The sequence below is a fragment of the Staurois parvus genome, unplaced genomic scaffold (assembly GCF_062004578.1).
Source record: "Staurois parvus isolate SC_StPar_1 unplaced genomic scaffold, SC_StPar_1.0 ptg000645l, whole genome shotgun sequence".
Lineage (NCBI taxonomy): Eukaryota > Metazoa > Chordata > Amphibia > Anura > Ranidae > Staurois > Staurois parvus.
In genome coordinates, this window is record NW_028318441.1 from 742 (window position 1) to 26,458 (window position 25,717).

The 25,717-nt window shown below is 47.1% G+C and overlaps 1 protein-coding gene across 2 annotated transcripts in view; it reads right to left on the reverse strand.

The window, feature by feature from the left end:
* Positions 1 to 992: 992 nt before the first annotated feature.
* Positions 993 to 25,717, reverse strand: part of LOC149448987 (E3 ubiquitin-protein ligase MARCHF6-like) — a 327,203-nt gene continuing 302,478 nt past the window's right edge. For both annotated transcript variants that reach the window (XM_089693974.1, XM_089693972.1), the window contains exons 11-12: positions 13,167 to 13,225; positions 993 to 1,234 (exon numbers count right to left, since the gene is read on the reverse strand). In XM_089693974.1, coding sequence (XP_089550100.1) covers positions 1,085 to 1,234; positions 13,167 to 13,225 — 209 coding nt within the window. In that variant the 3' untranslated portion in view covers positions 993 to 1,084. The remainder of the gene's footprint in view (positions 1,235 to 13,166; positions 13,226 to 25,717) is intronic.

The following is a 25,717-nucleotide window of genomic DNA, read 5'->3' on the forward strand; positions in this document are numbered from 1 at the left end:
GTTAAAACAGAATTTAAATGTTAATTAAGTGACAGAGATAATCTGTATTTTACTTGCTATGGGGTTAAAGTAACAATCCAAAAACAGGGTTAGCAGGTCTTACCTGTCCATGTCGCTGACCCTTATATAGGGCCTGAGATTTGCCCATCACAATGGGCATATCCCCGATGGGTCTTCAGAATCAGGGTTCCATAGGGATGGACCGCAGCCCTGGACCTGTATAACACCTTACAGCTAACCATGCCAAGTGCAGAAGGCGAGCACTCAAACAGGATCCAGTGCTAGAAGCAACACTGCAGGCCATTGCCACAGAGTGGTAAAGGTTTTACCTCAAAGTTTTTCAAAGTTGCAACGATTTGATTGCACTGCTTCTATTGTATTAGAAGACTGTGAAAAGTTGACAGAGGAATCCAAAGTAAAATAATCGGTCACGCTAAGAGTGATTTCTTTGTAAGGGAGAAGAGATCCATCACCCTAGAACACTAGCTGAGGACTCATGGAGTGGGATGACGTTTGGCGCAGGGGGGGGGGGGGAAATAGCTCCAGGGTGTGTGTCCTCAAAAGCTTTGTCAGTGTCCAATTACCTGGAGGCACCAGCGTATAATCAAGGGTCTGTGAATATCAAGCCTTGGTCTTGAACTGTACATTAAAGATAATTATCCTGTTAGGACACTAGCAAGAAGTGGAGGCATGACCTTCAACTTTTTTGTGTTTGCCACTGTCAAAACCTGTGCAGTAGGCAGCAGCATACACATCAACTGTTTCAAATCTGCTGTGTCCCTCAATGGATGAAAAAAAAAACAAACAAAAAAAAATAACTTAATTTTAATCTAGACCCCATCATTTACCTCAACAACTATATTGAGGCAAATGATTTAGAGCTGTATGAATGGATCACAAAAATGCAAACATTTTGGTTATAATATTAATCTAATAAGTTGATAATCATAAAAATATTAAATATCAATAAAGTGTTAATAAATAGCAGTAAGCATTGATAAAAGGTGACTTTATTAGCATATATTAAATGTTAAAATGTTTGCTGTATGGCATTTATCTAGAACATTTTGCACACTTGAACATTTTATGTTCTATTGATATATATTAGGTAGTGCATGTTTGATAAGATTTTGATGGTGTATGGTGAGATTTCTTCCTTGATGTCAGCTGAAATTATGTTATTAAATACTAGTGCTGAAGTCAGTGATGCACTTAAGTTATGACGGCCAAGGTTCTGAAAAAAAAAAACTCTGATTAAAGTGGAACATTACTCAGAAAATTAAGTCCTGATAGATCACTTCTATCTGGCTCCTTTTGCAGGTATAGTTACATAATACATTAAACATAAGTGCATATGTTGTTTAAAATCCAGTAATGCACTGTCTTGCACTGTCTCCCCCTGCTCTGCACAAGCTCCGTTGCTCTCTAACCTCGGCACTGTGCCTAAAATCAGAGACACTAGTGGTCTATCAGCTGAAAACTTTAAAATCTACTGTCACTGAATAAGAAAGCAATATGAATGACACAGACTCTGCTTAGGGAGCACAGATCAGGGAGGGAGAAACAAAAAGTTGAAGAGGTGACAGGAGAAACGCTGCTGCCAGGGAGACACAAAAGAGTTAAAAAGTACAAGGACAGAATCTTCTATCTCCTGGCATTCTCTCCTTTTTCCCCTCATCAGTAGCCTGTGAACTTCAGCACTGTAAAGCTTCTGTCAGCCTTCCTCTCTAAGGTGGGCCATACATTGACCAATTTACTTTCCTTCAACCATGTAAAGGAAACAAAATTGCTTGATTTCCCTATCAACACATTCACAGTGTTGAGGGGGAACCTCTCCTGTGAAGCTATTGTGTTCTGACAACAGGAGGTTTCCCAGCCATCAGAACACAATGATCACTGCTTGCAGCTATAGCTGCCGGCAGTGAATGAACAAAGAAACCACGACAGGCTGGTTGTAGTAAAGTCGATCAATAGATTGACTTCAGTGCAATCAGACTGCCCATACATGGATTGAACAAATTTTGATCTATTTATGGCCGGCTTAGGCCAAGGTGCACAATCAAGGCTGGAAATGTATGTATTTTGAATTACAGAAAGTGCCATATTTTGAGACCAAGGAAAGGGACAGCATTCTCAGTAAGGAAGTGACTGCTCTGGGCTTCAACAAATTGGCAGCCTCCAACAAGAAGAAACAAGCAATATTGGAGGCAATTCACAGAACACCCTCATCTTGATAGCACAATTATAAGCTCTCATGCAAACAGAGCATAAAAAAATGCTACTTTTACAGCCTTTTTTTTTTTCTTTAGACAGTATAAGCAACTCTATGTTAGCCTATTTGTCCATGCACATTTGGGTGTTTACAGGCATATTTGCAAAGAAGCATTTCCATGATATAAAAAAAACAAAAACAAAGCATAACAAAAAAAAAAACCCAAAAAACGAACATCAACAAAGTACATTTTTGAAAGGAGCTTTCGGGCCGAAAAAATGCACATAAATGTGCCTAAACACACACAAAAAAAAGAATTTAGGAGTGTTAGGCATTTTCAAGTGTACATTGACTATTAAAAAGAAGCAGAGGGAAATATTTTGAGAAACACTTATAAAAGCAAATACCCATAAACACACAAACTCTTGTTCAATACAAGCCACTAAGAGCATTTTTTATCCTGCTTTTTCTGACCGAGGATCTGGTATCTTTTTTTCAGCCACCTAGTGCCCATGGACCCTGAAAAGCTAAGTTCACCTTTTATTTATTTCTACTAGTATAGCAGTAATGTACCTTCTTTGCAGCAATGATATAGCTGTCCCTGTGTTCAAGACCAGGGCTCTCCTCAGGCAGCATTTCCTGAGCAGAAAATTTCTTGGTGCCAGTGGGAGTAAATAGTGCCCCATCTTTGGTATTAGAAGAGGAATTGCGCCCCATCTTTGGTATTAGAAGAGGAATTGCGCCCCATCTTTGGTATTAGAAGAGGAATTGCGCCCCATCTTTGGTATTAGAAGAGGAATTGCGCCCCATCTTTGGTATTAGAAGAGGAATTGCGCCCCATCTTTGGTATTAGAAGAGGAATTGCGCCCCATCTTTGGTATTAGAAGAGGAATGGCGCCCCATCTTTGGTATTAGAAGAGGAATGGCGCCCCATCTTTGGTATTAGAAGAGGAATGGCGCCCCATCTTTGGTATTAGAAGAGGAATGGCGCCCCATCGTTGCCGTCAGCGGGAGGAATGTCGCCCCATCGTTGCCGTCAGCGGGAGGAATGTCGCCCCATCGTTGCCGTCAGCGGGAGGAATGTCGCCCCATCGTTGCCGTCAGCGGGAGGAATGGCGCCCCATCGGTGCCGTCAGCGGGACGAATGGCGCCCCATCGGTGCCGTCAGCGGGACGAATGGCGCCCCATCGGTGCCGTCAGCGGGACGAATGGCGCCCCATCGGTGCCGTCAGCGGGAGGAATGTCGCCCCATCGTTGCCGTCAGCGGGAGGAATGTCGCCCCATCGTTGCCGTCAGCGGGAGGAATGTCGCCCCATCGTTGCCGTCAGCGGGAGGAATGTCGCCCCATCGTTGCCGTCAGCGGGAGGAATGTCGCCCCATCGTTGCCGTCAGCGGGAGGAATGTCGCCCCATCGTTGCCGTCAGCGGGAGGAATGTCGCCCCATCGTTGCCGTCAGCGGGAGGAATGTCGCCCCATCGTTGCCGTCAGCGGGAGGAATGTCGCCCCATCGTTGCCGTCAGCGGGAGGAATGTCGCCCCATCGTTGCCGTCAGCGGGAGGAATGTCGCCCCATCGTTGCCGTCAGCGGGAGGAATGTCGCCCCATCGTTGCCGTCAGCGGGAGGAATGTCGCCCCATCGTTGCCGTCAGCGGGAGGAATGTCGCCCCATCGTTGCCGTCAGCGGGAGGAATGTCGCCCCATCGTTGCCGTCAGCGGGAGGAATGTCGCCCCATCGTTGCCGTCAGCGGGAGGAATGTCGCCCCATCGTTGCCGTCAGCGGGAGGAATGTCGCCCCATCGTTGCCGTCAGCGGGAGGAATGTCGCCCCATCGTTGCCGTCAGCGGGAGGAATGTCGCCCCATCGTTGCCGTCAGCGGGAGGAATGTCGCCCCATCGTTGCCGTCAGCGGGAGGAATGTCGCCCCATCGTTGCCGTCAGCGGGAGGAATGTCGCCCCATCGTTGCCGTCAGCGGGAGGAATGTCGCCCCATCGTTGCCGTCAGCGGGAGGAATGTCGCCCCATCGTTGCCGTCAGCGGGAGGAATGTCGCCCCATCGTTGCCGTCAGCGGGAGGAATGTCGCCCCATCGTTGCCGTCAGCGGGAGGAATGTCGCCCCATCGTTGCCGTCAGCGGGAGGAATGTCGCCCCATCGTTGCCGTCAGCGGGAGGAATGTCGCCCCATCGTTGCCGTCAGCGGGAGGAATGTCGCCCCATCGTTGCCGTCAGCGGGAGGAATGTCGCCCCATCGTTGCCGTCAGCGGGAGGAATGTCGCCCCATCGTTGCCGTCAGCGGGAGGAATGTCGCCCCATCGTTGCCGTCAGCGGGAGGAATGTCGCCCCATCGTTGCCGTCAGCGGGAGGAATGTCGCCCCATCGTTGCCGTCAGCGGGAGGAATGTCGCCCCATCGTTGCCGTCAGCGGGAGGAATGTCGCCCCATCGTTGCCGTCAGCGGGAGGAATGTCGCCCCATCGTTGCCGTCAGCGGGAGGAATGTCGCCCCATCGTTGCCGTCAGCGGGAGGAATGTCGCCCCATCGTTGCCGTCAGCGGGACGAATGTCGCCCCATCGTTGCCGTCAGCGGGACGAATGTCGCCCCATCGTTGCCGTCAGCGGGACGAATGTCGCCCCATCGTTGCCGTCAGCGGGACGAATGTCGCCCCATCGTTGCCGTCAGCGGGACGAATGTCGCCCCATCGTTGCCGTCAGCGGGACGAATGTCGCCCCATCGTTGCCGTCAGCGGGACGAATGTCGCCCCATCGTTGCCGTCAGCGGGACGAATGTCGCCCCATCGTTGCCGTCAGCGGGACGAATGTCGCCCCATCGTTGCCGTCAGCGGGACGAATGTCGCCCCATCGTTGCCGTCAGCGGGACGAATGTCGCCCCATCGTTGCCGTCAGCGGGACGAATGTCGCCCCATCGTTGCCGTCAGCGGGACGAATGTCGCCCCATCGTTGCCGTCAGCGGGACGAATGTCGCCCCATCGTTGCCGTCAGCGGGACGAATGTCGCCCCATCGTTGCCGTCAGCGGGACGAATGTCGCCCCATCGTTGCCGTCAGCGGGACGAATGTCGCCCCATCGTTGCCGTCAGCGGGACGAATGTCGCCCCATCGTTGCCGTCAGCGGGACGAATGTCGCCCCATCGTTGCCGTCAGCGGGACGAATGTCGCCCCATCGTTGCCGTCAGCGGGACGAATGTCGCCCCATCGTTGCCGTCAGCGGGACGAATGTCGCCCCATCGTTGCCGTCAGCGGGACGAATGTCGCCCCATCGTTGCCGTCAGCGGGACGAATGTCGCCCCATCGTTGCCGTCAGCGGGACGAATGTCGCCCCATCGTTGCCGTCAGCGGGACGAATGTCGCCCCATCGTTGCCGTCAGCGGGACGAATGTCGCCCCATCGTTGCCGTCAGCGGGACGAATGTCGCCCCATCGTTGCCGTCAGCGGGACGAATGTCGCCCCATCGTTGCCGTCAGCGGGACGAATGTCGCCCCATCGTTGCCGTCAGCGGGACGAATGTCGCCCCATCGTTGCCGTCAGCGGGACGAATGTCGCCCCATCGTTGCCGTCAGCGGGACGAATGTCGCCCCATCGTTGCCGTCAGCGGGACGAATGTCGCCCCATCGTTGCCGTCAGCGGGACGAATGTCGCCCCATCGTTGCCGTCAGCGGGACGAATGTCGCCCCATCGTTGCCGTCAGCGGGACGAATGTCGCCCCATCGTTGCCGTCAGCGGGACGAATGTCGCCCCATCGTTGCCGTCAGCGGGACGAATGTCGCCCCATCGTTGCCGTCAGCGGGACGAATGTCGCCCCATCGTTGCCGTCAGCGGGACGAATGTCGCCCCATCGTTGCCGTCAGCGGGACGAATGTCGCCCCATCGTTGCCGTCAGCGGGACGAATGTCGCCCCATCGTTGCCGTCAGCGGGACGAATGTCGCCCCATCGTTGCCGTCAGCGGGACGAATGTCGCCCCATCGTTGCCGTCAGCGGGACGAATGTCGCCCCATCGTTGCCGTCAGCGGGACGAATGTCGCCCCATCGTTGCCGTCAGCGGGACGAATGTCGCCCCATCGTTGCCGTCAGCGGGACGAATGTCGCCCCATCGTTGCCGTCAGCGGGACGAATGTCGCCCCATCGTTGCCGTCAGCGGGACGAATGTCGCCCCATCGTTGCCGTCAGCGGGACGAATGTCGCCCCATCGTTGCCGTCAGCGGGACGAATGTCGCCCCATCGTTGCCGTCAGCGGGACGAATGTCGCCCCATCGTTGCCGTCAGCGGGACGAATGTCGCCCCATCGTTGCCGTCAGCGGGACGAATGTCGCCCCATCGTTGCCGTCAGCGGGACGAATGTCGCCCCATCGTTGCCGTCAGCGGGACGAATAGCGCCCCATCGGTGCCGTCAGCGGGACGAATAGCGCCCCATCGGTGCCGTCAGCGGGACGAATAGCGCCCCATCGGTGCCGTCAGCGGGACGAATAGCGCCCCATCGGTGCCGTCAGCGGGACGAATAGCGCCCCATCGGTGCCGTCAGCGGGACGAATAGCGCCCCATCGGTGCCGTCAGCGGGACGAATAGCGCCCCATCGGTGCCGTCAGCGGGACGAATAGCGCCCCATCGGTGCCGTCAGCGGGACGAATAGCGCCCCATCGGTGCCGTCAGCGGGACGAATAGCGCCCCATCGGTGCCGTCAGCGGGACGAATAGCGCCCCATCGGTGCCGTCAGCGGGACGAATAGCGCCCCATCGGTGCCGTCAGCGGGACGAATAGCGCCCCATCGGTGCCGTCAGCGGGACGAATAGCGCCCCATCGGTGCCGTCAGCGGGACGAATAGCGCCCCATCGGTGCCGTCAGCGGGACGAATAGCGCCCCATCGGTGCCGTCAGCGGGACGAATAGCGCCCCATCGGTGCCGTCAGCGGGACGAATAGCGCCCCATCGGTGCCGTCAGCGGGACGAATAGCGCCCCATCGGTGCCGTCAGCGGGACGAATAGCGCCCCATCGGTGCCGTCAGCGGGACGAATAGCGCCCCATCGGTGCCGTCAGCGGGACGAATAGCGCCCCATCGGTGCCGTCAGCGGGACGAATAGCGCCCCATCGGTGCCGTCAGCGGGACGAATAGCGCCCCATCGGTGCCGTCAGCGGGACGAATAGCGCCCCATCGGTGCCGTCAGCGGGACGAATAGCGCCCCATCGGTGCCGTCAGCGGGACGAATAGCGCCCCATCGGTGCCGTCAGCGGGACGAATAGCGCCCCATCGGTGCCGTCAGCGGGACGAATAGCGCCCCATCGGTGCCGTCAGCGGGACGAATAGCGCCCCATCGGTGCCGTCAGCGGGACGAATAGCGCCCCATCGGTGCCGTCAGCGGGACGAATAGCGCCCCATCGGTGCCGTCAGCGGGACGAATAGCGCCCCATCGGTGCCGTCAGCGGGACGAATAGCGCCCCATCGGTGCCGTCAGCGGGACGAATAGCGCCCCATCGGTGCCGTCAGCGGGACGAATAGCGCCCCATCGGTGCCGTCAGCGGGACGAATAGCGCCCCATCGGTGCCGTCAGCGGGACGAATAGCGCCCCATCGGTGCCGTCAGCGGGAGGAATAGCGCCCCATCGTTGCCGTCAGCGGGAGGAATAGCGCCCCATCGTTGCCGTCAGCGGGAGGAATAGCGCCCCATCGTTGCCGTCAGCGGGAGGAATAGCGCCCCATCGTTGCCGTCAGCGGGAGGAATAGCGCCCCATCGTTGCCGTCAGCGGGAGGAATAGCGCCCCATCGTTGCCGTCAGCGGGAGGAATAGCGCCCCATCGTTGCCGTCAGCGGGAGGAATAGCGCCCCATCGTTGCCGTCAGCGGGAGGAATAGCGCCCCATCGTTGCCGTCAGTGGGAGGAATAGCGCCCCATCGTTGCCGTCAGTGGGAGGAATAGCGCCCCATCGTTGCCGTCAGTGGGAGGAATAGTGCCCCATCGTTGCCGTCAGTGGGAGGAATAGTGCCCCATCGTTGCCGTCAGTGGGAGGAATAGTGCCTTAGCATTGGTGTCAGTGGGAGGAATAATGGTCCAGCATTGGTGTCAGTGGGAGGAATAATGGTCCACCGTTGGGGTCAGTGGGGAGAATAGTGCTTTTCATCAAAGGGAAGAAGCGTGCACAAAGGGCTGGATAAAGATAAACAAAGGGCCACATCTGGCCCCCGGGCCGCAGTTTGGAGACCACTGTCCTAAACCTACAGATAAAGGGCGTTTACTGTATGCCTCATTCCCCGATTTATCTATCCTATTGCTTCTCTGTGTATCAACGATCCTGTGACAGGTTGCATGCTTCAGGTGGTGAAGGAGAGAGGGGGAAGGGAGAGAGGAAACTATCAGAGAACATAGCTCTGTGCAGAGAACAGAGAGACAGCAGAGAGAGTACAGAGAGACAAGAGAAGAGTACAGAGAGACAGCAAGGAGTACAGAGAGACAGCAAGGAGTACAGAGAGACAGCAAGGAGTACAGAGAGACAGCAAGGAGTACAGAGAGACAGCAAAGAGTACAGAGAGACAGCAAAGAGTACAGAGAGACAGCAAAGAGTACAGAGAGACAGCAAAGAGTACAGAGAGACAGCAAAGAGTACAGAGAGACAGCAAAGAGTACAGAGAGACAGCAAAGAGTACAGAGAGACAGCAAAGAGGACAGACAGACAGCAAAGAGGGCAGACAGACAGCAAAGAGGACAGACAGACAGACAGCAAAGAGTAAAGACAGACAGCAAAGAGTAAAGACAGACAGCAAAGAGTAAAGACATACAGCAAAGAGTACAGACATACAGCAAAGAGTACAGACATACAGCAAAGAGTACAGACATACAGCAAAGAGTACAGACATACAGCAAAGAGTACAGACATACAGCAAAGAGTACAGACAGACAGCAAAACGTACAGAGAGACAGTGAGAGACAGCGAAGAGTACACCGAGACAGCGAAAAGTACACCGAGACAGCGAAGAGTACACCGAGACAGCGAAGAGTACACCGAGACAGCGAAGAGTACACCGAGACAGCGAAGAGTACACCGAGACAGCGAAGAGTACACCGAGACAACGAAGAGTACACCGAGACAGCGAAGAGTACACCGAGACAGCGAAGAGTACACCGAGACAGCAAAGAGTACACCGAGACAGCAAAGAGTACACCGAGACAGCAAAGAGTACACCGAGACAGCAAAGAGTACACCGAGACAGCAAAGAGTACACCGAGACAGCAAAGAGTACACCGAGACAGCAAAGAGTACACCGAGACAGCAAAGAGTACACCGAGACAGCAAAGAGTACACCGAGACAGCAAAGAGTACACCGAGACAGCAAAGAGTACACCGAGACAGCAAAGAGTACACCGAGACAGCAAAGAGTACACCGAGACAGCAAAGAGTACACCGAGACAGCAAAGAGTACACCGAGACAGCAAAGAGTACACCGAGACAGCAAAGAGTACACCGAGACAGCAAAGAGTACACCGAGACAGCAAAGAGTACACCGAGACAGCAAAGAGTACACCGAGACAGCAAAGAGTACACCGAGACAGCAAAGAGTACACCGAGACAGCAAAGAGTACACCGAGACAGCAAAGAGTACACCGAGACAGCAAAGAGTACACCGAGACAGCAAAGAGTACACCGAGACAGCAAAGAGTACACCGAGACAGCAAAGAGTACACTGAGACAGCAAAGAGTACACTGAGACAGCAAAGAGTACACCGAGACAGCAAAGAGTACAATGCATGCACTACTGTGTAGCTTAAGGGGTTAAAGCAGGTGGAGAAGAGGTGTTGTCTGTCAAATGCTATCTGAAGAGAGAACCTGATTGTGGATTGCTCTTCAGAGAGCAATGCTAGTGTAAAATAGCCTGTAGGGCTCGTTCAGACAAGCAATGCCCTCTGAAGAGCAATCTGTTTGAAACGCAATTCATAGAGCATTTTAGGTGTTACAACAAAATGATATATGTAGCTCTACGCTGCCACTACGTTAATGAAAAAATAATCTACATACACTATATTGCCAAAAGTATTGGGACACCCCTCCAAGTCAATTGGATTCAGGTGTTCCAATTACCTCTGTGGCCACAGGTGTATAAAATCAAACACCTAGGCATACAGACTGCTTCTACAAACATTTGTCAAAGAATGGGTCCGCTCTCAGGAGCTTAGTGAATTCAAGCGTGGTAACGTGATAAGGTTACCACCTGCGCAATAAGTCCATCCGTGAAATTTCCTTGCTACTAAATATTCTATGGTAAGCTGTTAGTGGTATTATAACAAAGTGGAAGCAACTGGGAACAACAGTAACTCAGTCATGAAGTGGTAGGCCACATAAAATGACAGAGCGGGGTCGGCGCATACTGACAAACTTCATGTGGCCTTCCGATTAGCACAACAGTGCATAGAGAGCTTCATGGAATGGGTTTCCATAGCCGAGCAGCTGCATCCAAGCCTTACGCCACCAAGTGCAATGCAAAGTGTCGGAGGCAGTGGTGTAAAGCACGCTGCCACTGGACTCCAGAGCAGTGGAGACGTGTTCTCTGGAGTGACGAATCAAGCTTCCCTGTATGGCAATCCAATTAATGTGTCTGGGTTTGGTGGTTGTCAGGAGAACAGCAATTACCTGACTGCATTGTGCCAAGTGTAAAGTTTGGTAGAGGGGGGAGTATGGTGAGGGGATATTTTCCAGGGGTTAGTTCAAGTGAAGGGCACTCTTAAGGCGTCAGCATACCAAGAGAGTTTGGACAATTCCATGCTCCCAACTTTGTGGGAACAGTGGGAGAACAATAAACACCCTGCTATTGCACAAGAATGTAGAAAGGGGGAAGGCAAACCACTCAAAGTTTAGTGAAAACAATGTCCATATAGCAAGTGAAAAGTCCACTTGGCAATTCACTTTTTTGGACTTTTTGTGTGTTATATGAACATGGTTTTCACTAATATTTGAATGGTGTGCGTCCCCCCCCTGCCCCCGTCTTTCTACATTTGTGTGTGCTAGCAGGGCAGCGGGGTGTTTATTCCAGCATTTTATATATTTATTTAGGTTCACGCATATACTATATATAGATAGATATTTTCATCACATTAATATCCTTATAGTTTTTTCTCGTTTTATGTTTTTTGTTCAACTATGGGTTTGATGGCCTGGTGGGTGTCTCTTTTTTTCCTTTTGCACTACGTTTAGTCTACATCTTATTTCAATTCCTTTGAGGGATAATTTAGCACGTATATAGAGTTTTTTTCATTAACATAGCGGAAGCGTAGCACTACATTTATAATTTTGCTTAGTTTTATGAGGGAGCACATTTAGATGCATGTGGCAGCTTACTGTACATTTTTTCTGGTATCTACTTACCCTGTGGCAGCGCATACGGTTCTCTTTCTTTCTTTCCGGTGATACAATGCCTCCTAACCACCTTTACAATGGTCTATGAAGAGTGATCCAAACACAGATCGCTAATCAGACAGAATTTATAGTCTGAACGAGCTAATGAATATTTTACCCTAGCTTTGCTCACTGAAGAGCAATCCACAATCTGGATCATTCTTCAGAGAGTATTTGGCAGACAACACCTCCTCCCCACCTGCTTTAATCCCTGCACTAGTGTGCTGTAACTGCATGCAGAAGGGTCACTATCACTTGAATGGGGGCTGTCTGGTAGGCTGTAGAGTCAGTCACTCTCATATAATTTATTACTGGTTTCATTCAAATAATATTGCCTCACCATGCTGAATAAACGCAGAGCGTACAGTGGCAAGTTTGCTGCTCTCTTTTTTTCTAATGTCTTTCTGAGCTGGATGGTTTTTGTAGTTAAAAAGTCATAGTGTGTGTACACCTTCTCCATCGCTCTCACTCTCCCTGAGCTGGATCACAGCGGGGTGTCTCTGCCCACTCCCCCCATGTGCTTGCAAAAATGAGGAAACAAAAAAGAGGTGATATAATAATATGGGAGGTGTGGTCCATGGAAATAAAACACACCCTATTTTGTGACAGTGCATGATGGGATATGAAGTTTTCTGGACGGGCACATTAGGTTATAGGAAGTCAGGTCTCAGATGCATTTTTTGAAATTGCTAAAACAGCTACAGATTTAGAGCAGAGATAAACAAAGTAACTGAGAAATAAGCACATTGGGATAGTTTGGTCACTAATGGCATTAGAAAACTCTTCTATGTATGAAAAGTGAACTTCTGTCTGAAAAGGTGAACTTATCCTTTAATGTGGATTATATTTTTTTTGTTAATGTACAATACATTTTTTAAAATGTTATGGGTAAAGTTCCACTTTAAGGATTTCCCAGAAAAAAAAAAAGAAAACTAGGTAATAAATTATGAGGGCAAGCTACTAAAATTGGAGTGTGCAAAATCTGGTGCAGCTCTGCATAGAAACTAAGGCCCCTTTCACAAGGGCATTCTGGATTTTGCATCAGTTTTTTTCAAAGAAAAAAACATCTGTTTTACATAAGCTGTACATCCTATTTTTACATCTGTTTTTCACATCCACTACCAATGCAAAAACAGCCTGTTCCATTTAAAAAAAAGACCTGAAAAGAAGTGGAAAAAAAACTGATATAAATGGACGACGTCCATTTTTCATCCCCTTGCCGATAGCAATGCATTGCTGTCCATTTTTCATCCATCCACAGACGGATGAAAAGCGGACAGACAGAACACCCGTGTGAAAGGACCCCAAAACCTAACTGAAAAAGCTTAAGTTAGAAGCTGATTGGTTACCATGCACAGCTGCAACATATTCTGAGTGCTCCAGATTTAGTAAATAACTCCCAATGTGTCAATACATACAAATTCTTAATTTCTAAATTAGGTACATATGTTATTTTGCAAACTATAATAATGTGCAAACACATACTACTTTTTCTCCAAAAAGGAGAAATAATTTTGGAGTTAGTGATTTTTTTTTTTTTTAATGGACCTTGCAAGTTAACATTATACTTACATAGCTTTCAAATCCAAGACCAACAACAGAGAAATGACCAATGTGATAAGGACAAAAAGCTGCATGAGGAAGGAGAACAATAGTTATGTACCCAATTACTAGGTGAAACAGAGAGACACACACTCATACTAGTTCCCTGGTTTATTAAGACCATGAACTCCCCTTCTACTTTTGCTTGAATTAGGCTGGCCATACATTATACAATTATCTGCAGATTTTTGGTTTAGATTTACCAAAAACCATATAATAGGAGGACAAACCTAAACAAAACTTTCAGTTGTATCCAATTAGGCAGGCCCTTGCACTACATAGTTGAAGGTAAATCTAAAGGAAATTGGGCAGAAAATCTGCAGATAATTGTATAATGTATGGCCAGCCTAAGTTTGTTAGTCTAGCAACAACAGAACAACAGCCTGCCAATGTCCTCCCTCTGAAGCATCTTGCCTCCTACTGGGGGTTTAGTTTAGAGCAAGAGAGCAGGGAGAAATTAAAGAAAATTTAACAGGTGTAAGAAATACCCCAAAGTCGGTTTGATAGGAAAACAAAGGGACTGGCAGAAAAAAACAGTTATTTTACACAAAAGAAGCAATACAAAAAAAAAAAAAAACAGGTTACTTTTTCATACAAGTACAGCAGGCACATATCAGAAATATGAAATGTTGGGTTTATATATTCTTTAAATCATAAATACCAGTCTATAAAGCACCTTACAAAATGCTTCATTTTTAGAACAATGGATGCCAAGTTTTCCTTGGGTTACTTTAACCACCTCAATACTTTCATTTCCTTACTGCCCACACTTTGAATAGCAATTACTCAGGCATGCAACACTTTACCCAAATTAAATTTTTATCACTTTTGAGACAGAGCTTTCTTTAGGTGGTATGTAATCACCAATGGGTTTTTTTTTTTTTGCAATATAAATGAAAAAAAAAGTGTTTTTTTTTTAGTTTTTGTTGTAAAATTTTGCAAACAAAATCTTTCTTCAAAAATTTAGGCCAAAAAGTACTATGCTACATTCCTTATGTAAAAATAACTCAAATCAACGTACAAGTGTTGGGACCCTCATTTGAAAGGAATTAATGCCATTAAGTCCTTCCTTGATGAAATGAGTACTGATCAAAGATTCAACTTGCTCAGCCTGGACCTTCTCTCTTTCATTTTTACACAGTTTTGCCTGGATTTCAAATTCACCGTCATTCGTGCAGTTACACTTCAAATCATAGATACTGTCCCATGGGGATGCTGGGAATGTGCACTACAACTATGTAATACTGTATTGCCAACCATGAGTTTCCGGAAAAGATCTTTTACCATTAGACAGATTATGCAAACATAGTGGCACATTCTTACTGAGGACCCTGTCCTGAAACATTTGGTAGATGAGACAAGTAAAATTGCGTTTAAAAGAAATGAATCCCTACTTACCTCCAGCCATTTTATTAGGGGGGCAAGAGCGATACCTGTTTTTCCTGCCTGAGGGGTACCTACAGTTGTCACAACTGTTCCTGCTGCCAATTTGTTCAGACCTGGAAATACTTCCCAGAGGGTTGAAATTCTCCAAGACATTTTCTAAATTGTAGATGGGGCAATCTTACATTTAAAAGCCAGGTGGACCTACAACCTTAAGGCTACTCTCCCTCTAGGCCTAAATGACCATATGGGCTTTATAACTTTCACTGAAGATAAACTGTTGTTAATTTTTTGTTATTTAATATATTACAACATGATTTGGGATATTGTTATTCTCACAACTTCGGGTATGTTTTGTTTTTGGTTCACATGTATGACTTAGAATAGAAACTGGATTAAAAAAAAAACAAATTACCTGTGTTTTCAACAGTAGTTGTCCAAAGAGAATGAGCGTGACTGGTGTCTCAGAGGAACGCATCCAGTGGGACATTCAGATTGGGTCAGTACTGTTCCCAGGCACAGACATGGTCAGCAAGCAGGAAAAGCATTGGTGCATGCAGCAGGCAGAGATATGGCTAGCAACAGCCAAAGGAATCATCCAGGCATGAGGCAGAGACATGGTCAGCACAGCCAAAGGACTGTTCCAGGCATCAGGCAGGAACATGGTCCACAAACACGCCAAGATCAGTACAGGCATCAGGCAGGAACATGGTCCATAAACACGCCAAGGTCAGTACAGGCAGCAGGCAGAAACATGGTCCATAAACATGCTAAGGTCAGTACAGGCATCAGGCAGGAACATGGTCCCTAAACACGCCAAGGTCAGTACAGGAAGAGGCAGGAACATGGTCCATAAACACGCCAAGGTCAATACAGGCAGAGACATGGTTTATAAACAGGCAAGTGGCAGTTCAGGTGGAAAGAAGAAACATGGTCAATATCGACCATGCCTCTGTCAGCTGAATCAACCTTGTTTAAACAGGCCAGGGTCCATTCAGGTGGCAAGTTGAGGCATAGTTGAGTAACAGGCCATGGTCAGGCTGCAAGCAGAGGCATGGTCGATTAACAGGCCAGGGAAAATTCAGGCTGCAAGCAGAGGCATAGTCAATCCAAACAGCAGGAAGTAGTCAGAGGACAATAGATGCAGGAAACTGGCAAGTCAACAGAAATACGATCACCATACTTCACTAGTATCGTAGTGAAGTATGGCAACAATGGAAGAAGTCTCCTATGCATAGGCACAGTTGGGAGGGATACTGAGGACAATGATAAAGGGTGTCACATCTCACTCTCCGTTTTTTTTTTGGGGGGGGGGGGGGTTTGTGGTTTACATCCGGTTTCTGTGTGAGGGATATCTGGGAAGTGTCTTTCATGCAGTCTGCTCATTGCATCAGAGCAAATGTTTTCTGGTGGAGAGCCTTCCTGGTACACAAGGGCAGTGACAATATCCTCTTGGAGAAAGGATTTGGGTCTTTTGGTGGCCTTAAGATAGATGACATAGGAATTATAGAACACCAAATGGAAGGGTTAAATGGAAACTTTTTTAAACCAATGACGGGATCTCTTTGTAGGGCTAGATAGGGCTACACCATTTGATCATTAAAATCAACTACTTATGTACACAATAAGGTTTCTGGACTGGACCACCCCTTCCGTGGATTTCCACTGATGTATTATTGTGGATGGAAGAAAGCTTATATACATCTTGTTTGCTTCTCTGCTCCAGGGCCAAAACATCTTAATTCCTCAGTCTCATTGACTCCCCTCTCTGTAGTTTTGTTTTCACCAGCCTTTGTGGGAAGCCCTTCCAATTAGCTCTCATTGTGCCACACAGATGAATATATGGGCACATGATGAATAGGGTGGGTGGACAAGTAAGCATGTACTTATTTTTTTTTTTTTTTTTTTTTTGTGAGTGCCATATTTAGTTATGGTTCAAAAATATTTTGAATTCCACCATGACAGGTCTCCATTCAAATGGAAGGACATAAGATGAATTTGGGTTAATCTTGATGTATTGCCAGGCATAAAGGTTATAAAGGATAGCAGATGAACCTTGGTTAGGATGATTCTTCATGACTAAAGTGTATATAGTTTTGTAGATAACTTTTGGTTTACATTTTTCACATTCGCACTATTCACAGTGGTCTCTCTCTTTCTTCTGCAAGCAGGTGAGCTGTGCCACCCCCACACTTTTTTTTTAGCTTCTTTTTCTAGTTTAATTTAGGTTTTTTCATTTCCTTTTTCCGCTATTGTTTTTTAGTTTCCAGCCTCTTTCCATCTTCACTCCCTTTTCTTCCACTTCTCCCCAACTCCATTCATGGACAGATTATCATCGGTCTTATGACTGGTTTGCACTATGGAGATGCAGTCCAGATGTGTTCTGGATGCATATTTGTGTGCACATTTGATGCATTCCTGTGCATTTTTTATGCATTCCAGTTTCTTTTCTCCCCTCTCTTTTTCTTCAATTTAGATTATTATTATTATTATACAGTATTTACATAGCGCCAAAAAGTTTGCTTAGCGCTGTACAATATAGTGGGGGACAGTACATAAGACAATACAGTAACAAAACAATACACGAGGGGTTCGAGGGCCCTGCTCTTTCGAGCTTACAATCTAGGAGGGAGGGGATAGTGGTACAGGAGGAAGTGGCTGTGGGGGGATGGAGTGGTAGGAGGAGATCGGCTGTTAGGTGAGGTGGGGTAGGCTTCCCTGAAGAGATGGGTTTTCAGGGTGCGCCTACAGGTGTGGAGGGTAGGTGACAGTCTGATGGATTGGGGTAGTGAGTTCCAGAGGATGTGGGGGAAGTCCTGGAGAAGTCCTGTAATCGGGCATGGGAGGAGGAGACCAGGGAACTAGAAAGTAGGTGGTCTTGTGAGGAGCGAAGAGTACAGGTTGGATGGTATTTGGATATCAGGTTGGTGAGGTAGTTTGGGGCAGTGTTATGAATAGCTTTGTACGTCAACGTTAGAAGTTTGAATTTTATGCGTTGGGCAATCAGAAGCCAATGGAGGGAATGACAGAGGGAGGTGGCAGATGTGGAGCGGTTGGTAAGGTGGATGAGTCTGGCCGCTGAGTTCAGGATAGACTGAAGCGGGGATAGTCTGTGATGAGGTAGGCCGGTAGGAGGGAGTTGCAGTAGTCGAGTCGTGAGATAAAAAGGGAGTGAAGGGGTTGTTTAGTAGTGTCTGGGGTTAGAAACGTACATATTTTGGAGATGTTGCGGAGGTGGAGCCTGCATGAATTTGCCAGCGATTGGACATGGGGTAGGAAGGACAGGTTTGAGTCTAGAGTGCCACCTAGGACATTGGCTTGCGGGGTGGGACTGATGGTGGCGTTATTGGTCATGATGGAGAGGGTGGGGGGGGGGGGCGGGCTGGGGGGAAAACTAGGAGCTCAGTTTTGGAAAGGTTTAATTTGAGGAAGTGGAGTGACATCCAGTCTATGCCGTTCAGTAGGCAGGTGATTCGGGCGGAGACTGAAGGGGTGAGGCGAGGGGTAGAGAGGTAGATTTGCGTGCCATCAGCATAGAGGTGGTAGTTGAAGCCGTGGGAGTGTATCAGTTGACCAAGGGAGGAGGTGTAGATGGAGAAGAGAAGGGGCCCGAGTACAGAGGCCTGGGGACCACAACAGAGAGGGGGAGAGGGGGAGGTGGCAGCGTTATAGGTAACACTGAAGGAGCGCTGGGATAGATAGGAGGAGAGCCAGGAGAGAGCGGAGTCTCTAATGCCAAGGGAGTACAGTTTATTAAGGAGGAGGGGGTGGTCAACTGTGTCGAAGGCCGCGGAGAGGTCGAGGGGTTGGAGGACTGAGTAGTGTCCATTAGCTTTTGCGGTTAGCAGGTCATTGGTGATCTTGAGTAGGGCAGTTTCGGTGGAGTGTAGGGGACGGAAGCCAGACTGTAGGGGATCAAGGAGGTTGTTGTCATTGAGGTGGGAGCTTAGGCGATTATAGACTAAGCGCTCGAGGAGTTTGGATGTAAATGGCAGCAGGGAGATGGACCGATGGGGAATAGATGGGGATATGTGTGTTTCGGTGCAATTTTGGTGCGCTTTTGATGCGTTTTTCCACGCTCCAGTGCAGTTCTGTGGGGAGATGTGGCATGTTCTGCTTTTTTCTGTGGCTGGAACGCACTGGAACTACAAGCACTGATGTGAACTGTGACATTAAAAACCATGCAGCCTACTTTCTCTGCGTTTTGGATGCAGAAGAAAAGCAACTGAAATGCATGTGGTGTGAACTGGCCCTAAATCTTCTTCCTTTCTGTTCTTTTTTCTTCACAGCTCATCTCTGCAACCCTGCCCGCCCATTGGCTTGTGTGGCACTGGTGTTGTATTTCCATGACACAGGCAACCTGCCTCTACCTCGTCCTGCCTGGCGCTGATGTCATGGGTTTCCATGATAACGGTGAACCTTGCAGGAATGACTGAGAGCATGCGTGAGTAGTAAACTCGCATCCGCAGGTGACAATGCATCGCCATGACACTGTCAGCCTATGCATCAATAGGACCACTTTAGGTTTGTCCTCACTTGACAATAGGAGACACAACCACACATCTCTAGGCAACAGCTTTTACCTTCTGTCAGGGACATAAATGATGCTGATCGTTGTTTACATAATACAGAGCTGCTTTCAGCTGACACTTTTACAATCCAGGGAGTACTATGATACACATATGTGACCACAATATTTATATCACCAGGAATGCAGTTTAAGCACATCTGATTGTTTTCTGGATTATTTTTGCACTTTATATTGATTTGAATGCATTTTTGGAGGGAACATGACATCTTGGGGCAAGGCCTGGCTCATTTTACTTCACTCTGATTGGTGGATGGTTTTCTTAAATAGTTCTTCAATTTCTGTCACAATTTGTCACATGCCTGATGAAGGGGTCCTGCGAGACTCCGAAACGTTGCCTTGGTGTAACTATGTGATCGTTCATTAAAACTTTTGGACCCATATTGGTGATCCTCAGTGTGCTGGTGACATTCTCCCTTGCTGATTTTGTTTGTTTCCAGCTGACGGTCACTGCAGCAACCACTTACACACAGAGCCATTTTTTAACGCAGGAACGTGTGTGTTGGGATTGTATACTTGCATCACACCACGCCTTTCATCCAGATGTACTGTGCTGCTGGTGCTGGTCATTTTCCCAGGCTGATGTACAGTGCTGCTAATTGTTGTCTGCTCCTCTCCAGAATGCCTCATCCTTTGTAGGTACTATTTCCTCATCAGATTCAGTTACTGACCTAGTGCTGTCCACAGGTTCGTACTTAGAATCCAAAGCGGACTGAGAGAGCCCCCTGCTGTTCTCGTCAGTCATGCTGAGGATTTGAAATGCTACCTCACCGGTGCACTGTTTTTTTGTTGACATGGCGTCCACTGGCTCTGGTGACACTATTCTAATGTGTAAGTGACACAGTAGATGGCTGCACTGGTGTGCTGAATTAGGGTTCTAATGAGGCTGCACTGCTGTGCTTGATTAGGGCAATGATAAAGCTCCACTGGTGTTCTTGATCCAGGTAAAGAAAAGTCTGCACTGGTGCACAGGTATACTACACTGGTGTGCTTGATCCAAGCAATAATAAGGCTGCACTGGTGTGATTGATCTCTGCAAAGATAAGGCCGTACTGGTAGACTGGTTCACTTTACTAGTGTGCTTGATCTGGGCAAAGATAGAGCTGCACTAGTGCAATGCACTGGTGTGCTTGATCCAGGCAAAGATAGGACTGCACTGGAGCACTGTTGCGCTTGATCCGGGGGAAGGATAAAGCTTCACAGGTGTTCTGGTGTGCTTGATCCAAGCAAAGATAAGGCAGCACTGGTTGGCTTGACCAGTGAAGTCATCAAGCCTGCTCTAGGGTCACCCAGCTCTTTGTCCTCACATGTTTACACCAATATAGTACCCATTGTTAGATGGGTCACCTGGAGATTAAGGGCTGGGTTTCCTCTGTGTTTTGAAAGACTCTGCTTTTACTCTGGGTTTTGGTCTACCAACAAAAAAAAGAATTCACATTTCAGTATATTCAAGAAAACAGAGTAACAGAAATTGTTAGAGTTTGAAAAAGATACAATAATCAGGTGAGAGCAATCATCTTTAGAATGCTGCCCCTCCCAAGTGGGAGGGGAAAATGGACTAAGTCAGAGATAATGTGGTATGACTATATTACGGGACTAATACTGTATGAGAACATGTAATAATTAATACCTAATATTGTAACAGGAGGCTTGTATTTAAAGTGATAGTTAAAAAAAACCTTTAATAACAAACATCTTATACTTACCTGCTCTGTGCAGTGGTTAGCACAGAGCAGTCCCAATCCTCTTCGCGGGTTCCCCATTGGTGCTCCTGGCTCCTCCTCTTTTCCGACTGCCCTCATAGCAAGCTGACAGAAAAAAAGTGTCAAGAGCCAGACTTGTAATCTTTCAGCAAGATTAGCTTGCTATTGATGACTCTAGTCCTGTTTTCCATGGTATGGCCAAATGACAAGGTGGCAATAGCTGGCTGCAGGTCTGGACCTGCCAAGGCAAAGGATGACTTCAAAAGTCTATCAACTGAATACTTAAAGAGAGAATACTTTCAGTAGAAATAGTAGATTGATTATTTAGTGCAAGAATGCACTGCTTCAAATTAATGAATCCACAGTAGCCAGCTTGTACTGAGAATCTAAAGGCTTCACGCACCACCTTGTTTTCTGAAAATGAATGTGTGCCAGGCAGTTCAGGCTGCAACATCTAAAGATAACCATGAGGAAAGAAGGCAGAGTGTTTACGGATGTAAGCACCTGTCAAGTCAAGAAGTGGAAATAGCCTTTGGAATAGATCAAACATAGTGGTAATCTTTGGAATACATTTGACAAAGTGGCAGAGAATTCTGTTTCAGTCAGGCAGGCTGACTTGTGTGCATCTGTGAAGGAGCCCAATTTAGGGGACTGAAGTGGTGTTAGTGTAGGACTTTCTCTGGGACAAGGGTAAAGCTATTGGGAATTTGGTGCTTCCTCCAGACCTGCAGCAGACTCTCTACAGTTTGTTCTATATGCCCCTGCTCCCAAGCACCTATAATCTGCCAATTGCCAAGTGAGGATATAGGTACTGAGTTCCTATGGCAGTGTCTGAGGTATCAGGTAACAGGTGACATTGCAAACGGTCAGCTTGTGTCCATGGCTGAAAGTATGCAGTTAAGCGTTTTATGAGCACTATATCACTAACCAGAGAGGAGAAGTGTAGACTACCCCATAACCTTTGCCCTAAAAACCACTTCCATGCATAGCATTGCAGAATATCTTGTAGATTAAAAATATATATAGTATAGTATCTACTGTACAGTATATACAGGTAATAATTCAACAAGATATACTGTATGTAGTCAAGAACCGGTATACCCTATCCTACATTACACATATAGCTGGTCACGCCACAAGCCTCACCTGTCACATACCCCCAAAAGGGTCATAGGAATGAACTACAACTTTGGACCTGTATAGCACCCTGCAGGTAACTCACTCATTGCACTGTCCACTAAGTTGAGCATTGAGTGCAGGGTTCAGTGCCTGAAGCAAACTCTGCAGACCAGTCTTCAAAGATGAACATCGAGGGCAACTGATCCAGAAACATCTAGTGAATCATAAGGAAAAAAGTAGTCAGATCTTGATAGAAGTGTCAGTCAAAGAACAAAGTGAAAATTAGGAAAAAACTAATTTTCCTCCAACAGAAGAAGGGTTTTGTTACATAAGGACACTGATTGGGTAGTGTTATATGGGTACACTGGGGGGTATTTCCCAGCAAAGCTTTTGTCAGTGTCCAATCACTTGAAGATGGAGGCACATACCCATGGTCTAATAATCAACTCTTGTGTCCTGTACATAACAGTTAGGATAGTATGCTGTGTAAAGTAACTGACAAAGATGAGGAGGACTAGGACTGTCTTCTTACCCATCTCATGTTTGCCATTTGGGAGGGTCCACAGTCTACTACTGGGTTTTCTCCCTTTGAGCTCCTATGTAGTAGTACGACCTGTGGCCTACTGGATATTGTGAAAGTGGCTTGGGAATCAGAGGTAATGCCACACAGGAGTATGCCTGAACATTTCTCTACCTCAGCAAAGGTAAGGACAACAAGGTCATAGCGTTGGCCGCTACTATGTAAAGTAAAGGTTGTAATAGTGTACTATGAAAGCCTGTGGCTTTGCATTACTGAAGGGCGGGACTTGATCCACCTGCTGGCTTGTATACAATTTTTGAGCAATTTTTAAGCATTTTGTCAAGGCACTTCTGAAGAAACCTGAATGCCTCTCCACCTTGGTTTAAAAGACTGAATAAAAAACTTCAAGAATAAGTAATCTAGCCCAATAATACTTGTTACCAAACTGGACGGATCAATCTGTAATGACTTCAGGAAACTGAATGGGATATCAAAAGTTTGATGCCTATCCTATGCCTCAGGTAGATAAACAACTGGATTTTTATACTTATATGTAAAATCTGTTTCTTGTAATACATCATAGGGACACAGAGCAGGTTTAATAATTATGACCCCCTAATTACAGTGGGGATCGAAAGTTTGGCCCAACAATCAGCACCATGGGTTCTTCTAAGCAGTTGTCTAGAAAACTGAAACTGAAAATAGTTGACGCTCACAAAGCTGGAGAAGGCTATAAGAAGATAGCAAAGCGTTTTCAGATGTCAATAACCTCTGTTCGGAATGTAATTAAGAAATGGCAGTCATCAGGAACAGTGGAAGTTAAAGCAAGATCTGGAAGACCAAGAAAAAAATCAGACAGAACAGCTCGCAGGATTGTGAGAAAAACAATTCAAAACCCACGTTTGACTGCACGATCCCTCCAGAAAGACCTGGCAGACACTGGAGTTGTGGTACACTATTCCACTATAAAGAGATACTTGTACAAATATGGTCTTCATGGAAGAGTCATCAGAAGAAAACCTCTTCTACGTCCTCACCACAAAAATCATCGTTTGAACTTTGCAAATGCACATATAGACAAGCCTGATGCATTTTGGAAACAAGTTCTGTGGACCGATGAGGTTAAAATTGAACTTTTTGGCCGGAATGAGCAAAGGTACGTTTGGAGAAGAAGGGGCACAGAATTTAATGAAAAGAACCTCTGTCCAACTGTTAAGCATGGGGTTGGATCAATCATGCTTTGGGGTTGTGTTGCAGCCAGTGGCACAGGGAACATCTCACGAGTAGAAGGAAAAATGGATTCAATAAAATTTCAGTAAATTTTGGATGGTAACTTGATGCCATCTGTGAAAAAGCTGAAGTTAAAGAGAGGATGGCTTCAACAAATGGATAACGATCCTAAACACACCTCGAAATCCACGGGGGATTACATCAAGAGGCGTAAACTAAAGGTTTTGCCATGGCCTTCACAATCTCCTGACCTCAACATAATTGAAAATCTATGGATAGACCTTAAAAGAGCAGTGCGTGACAGACAGCCCAGAAATCTCAAAGAACTGGAAGACTTTTGTAAGGAAGAATGGGCAAAGATACCTCAAACAAGAATTGAAAGACTCTTGGCTGGCTACAAAAAGCGTTTACAAGCTGTGATACTTGCCAAAGGGGGCAGTACAAGATATTAACTCTGCAGGGTGCCCAAACTTTTGCAGACGCCATTTTTTTGTTTTCTGTTATTTTGAAAGTGTAAATGATGGAAATAAAATCTAACTTTTGTTGACATATTATAAGAATGTCTAATCTGTAATTTGATGCCTTTTGGAGATTTTTCCATCTTTCCTTGGCTTCTTTATGCACATTAATACAAATTTTTAGCTGGGGTGCCCAAACTTTCGATCCCCACTGTATATGCCACCTTCAGGTGAATAGACCCCCTGATAATAACCCCCTAGGGAAGCCTCAGTTCTATAGCAAACAACCCCAAAAAACAGAGAGGAGGGACCTCTGTATCCCGTGAACTATTCCAAGAAATGGACTTTACAGACTAGTACAAAAATCCAGTTTTCGTTTTTGTACATCACAGGACACAGAGCAGGCTTAATAATACAACTTAAGCAAGGTAGCGAGAGGGCAAAAAACATTTGAAGAGCCCAGTGGCTCAGGTTAGGCTGCTCTCCAACAGGCAACACTACACTGTGGGTACTCCATCAGGTTAACAGGAAATCTGGGAGGAAACACCCTAGGACACCATCTATCATCTCATTAGCAGCATGCCCTGATGTTGTCAGGCATGCATACAAGCACGTGGGGCCATACAAACTACTGAGTACCATTTTGATTTGCTGCAATTAAATTTCAGCAAAATGGACTTGCCTGCTGCATCATTTTTTCACTTTGATTTTCGGGGTGCTTTTCCTCAGTTCTCTGTAGCTTGATAATTTTCATTTCTATCAAACGATGGGACATCCTTAAGTTCCTAACACATTTACCTAGTCCATATCAGTATAGATATCCAGCATGATATTTTTTCCCCATTGAGATCTGATGTGTTTTCAAAGTGTTAATTTTTTGAGCAGGGTAAAACATAATTGTGACTGATAAAATCCTGTGCTTAAATGTGTTTTCTGTCTTTTAACATAACATCAATAAATTAATTTGGACTCTTAACTTTTGGTCTGGCGCTCCTTCCATATATGCACACGTTTTCCTGGCTTAATATTCAAAACCAAGCACTGCTCCCAAGGGGAAAGAATCATAGCCACAGCTGCTAGGCCCAAAGCCACACCATGGCCATCAAGTCACTGCAACCAAACACAGCATCTTCTGTGGCAGTTACATCCACGTTCTAAAAACCTGTTAATCTGCGAATAGATGACCAGGTAGCAGCCTTGCAAACCTGTTACATTGAGGCCTGATGATGGATATCCCTGGTGAAGTGAGCCGTCACAGGAAATGGTGAATTCTTACCTTTCAAGACATAGGCCTGAGCAATCAGCTGCCTAATCCAATGCAAAATAGACTGCCTAATTGCAGCAGATGATCTTAAATATACCTGTATGGCTTGTACCACATCCAGTGTTTGAAGAACCCTGTCCCCTGGCGACTCAGGCCTGGGGAGAAAAAGACGGCATGAAAAGATAATATTACCTTCGGCAAAAGAGGATGAAACAGGAATAACTACCTTGTCGTTATGGAGTACTAGAAATGGCTC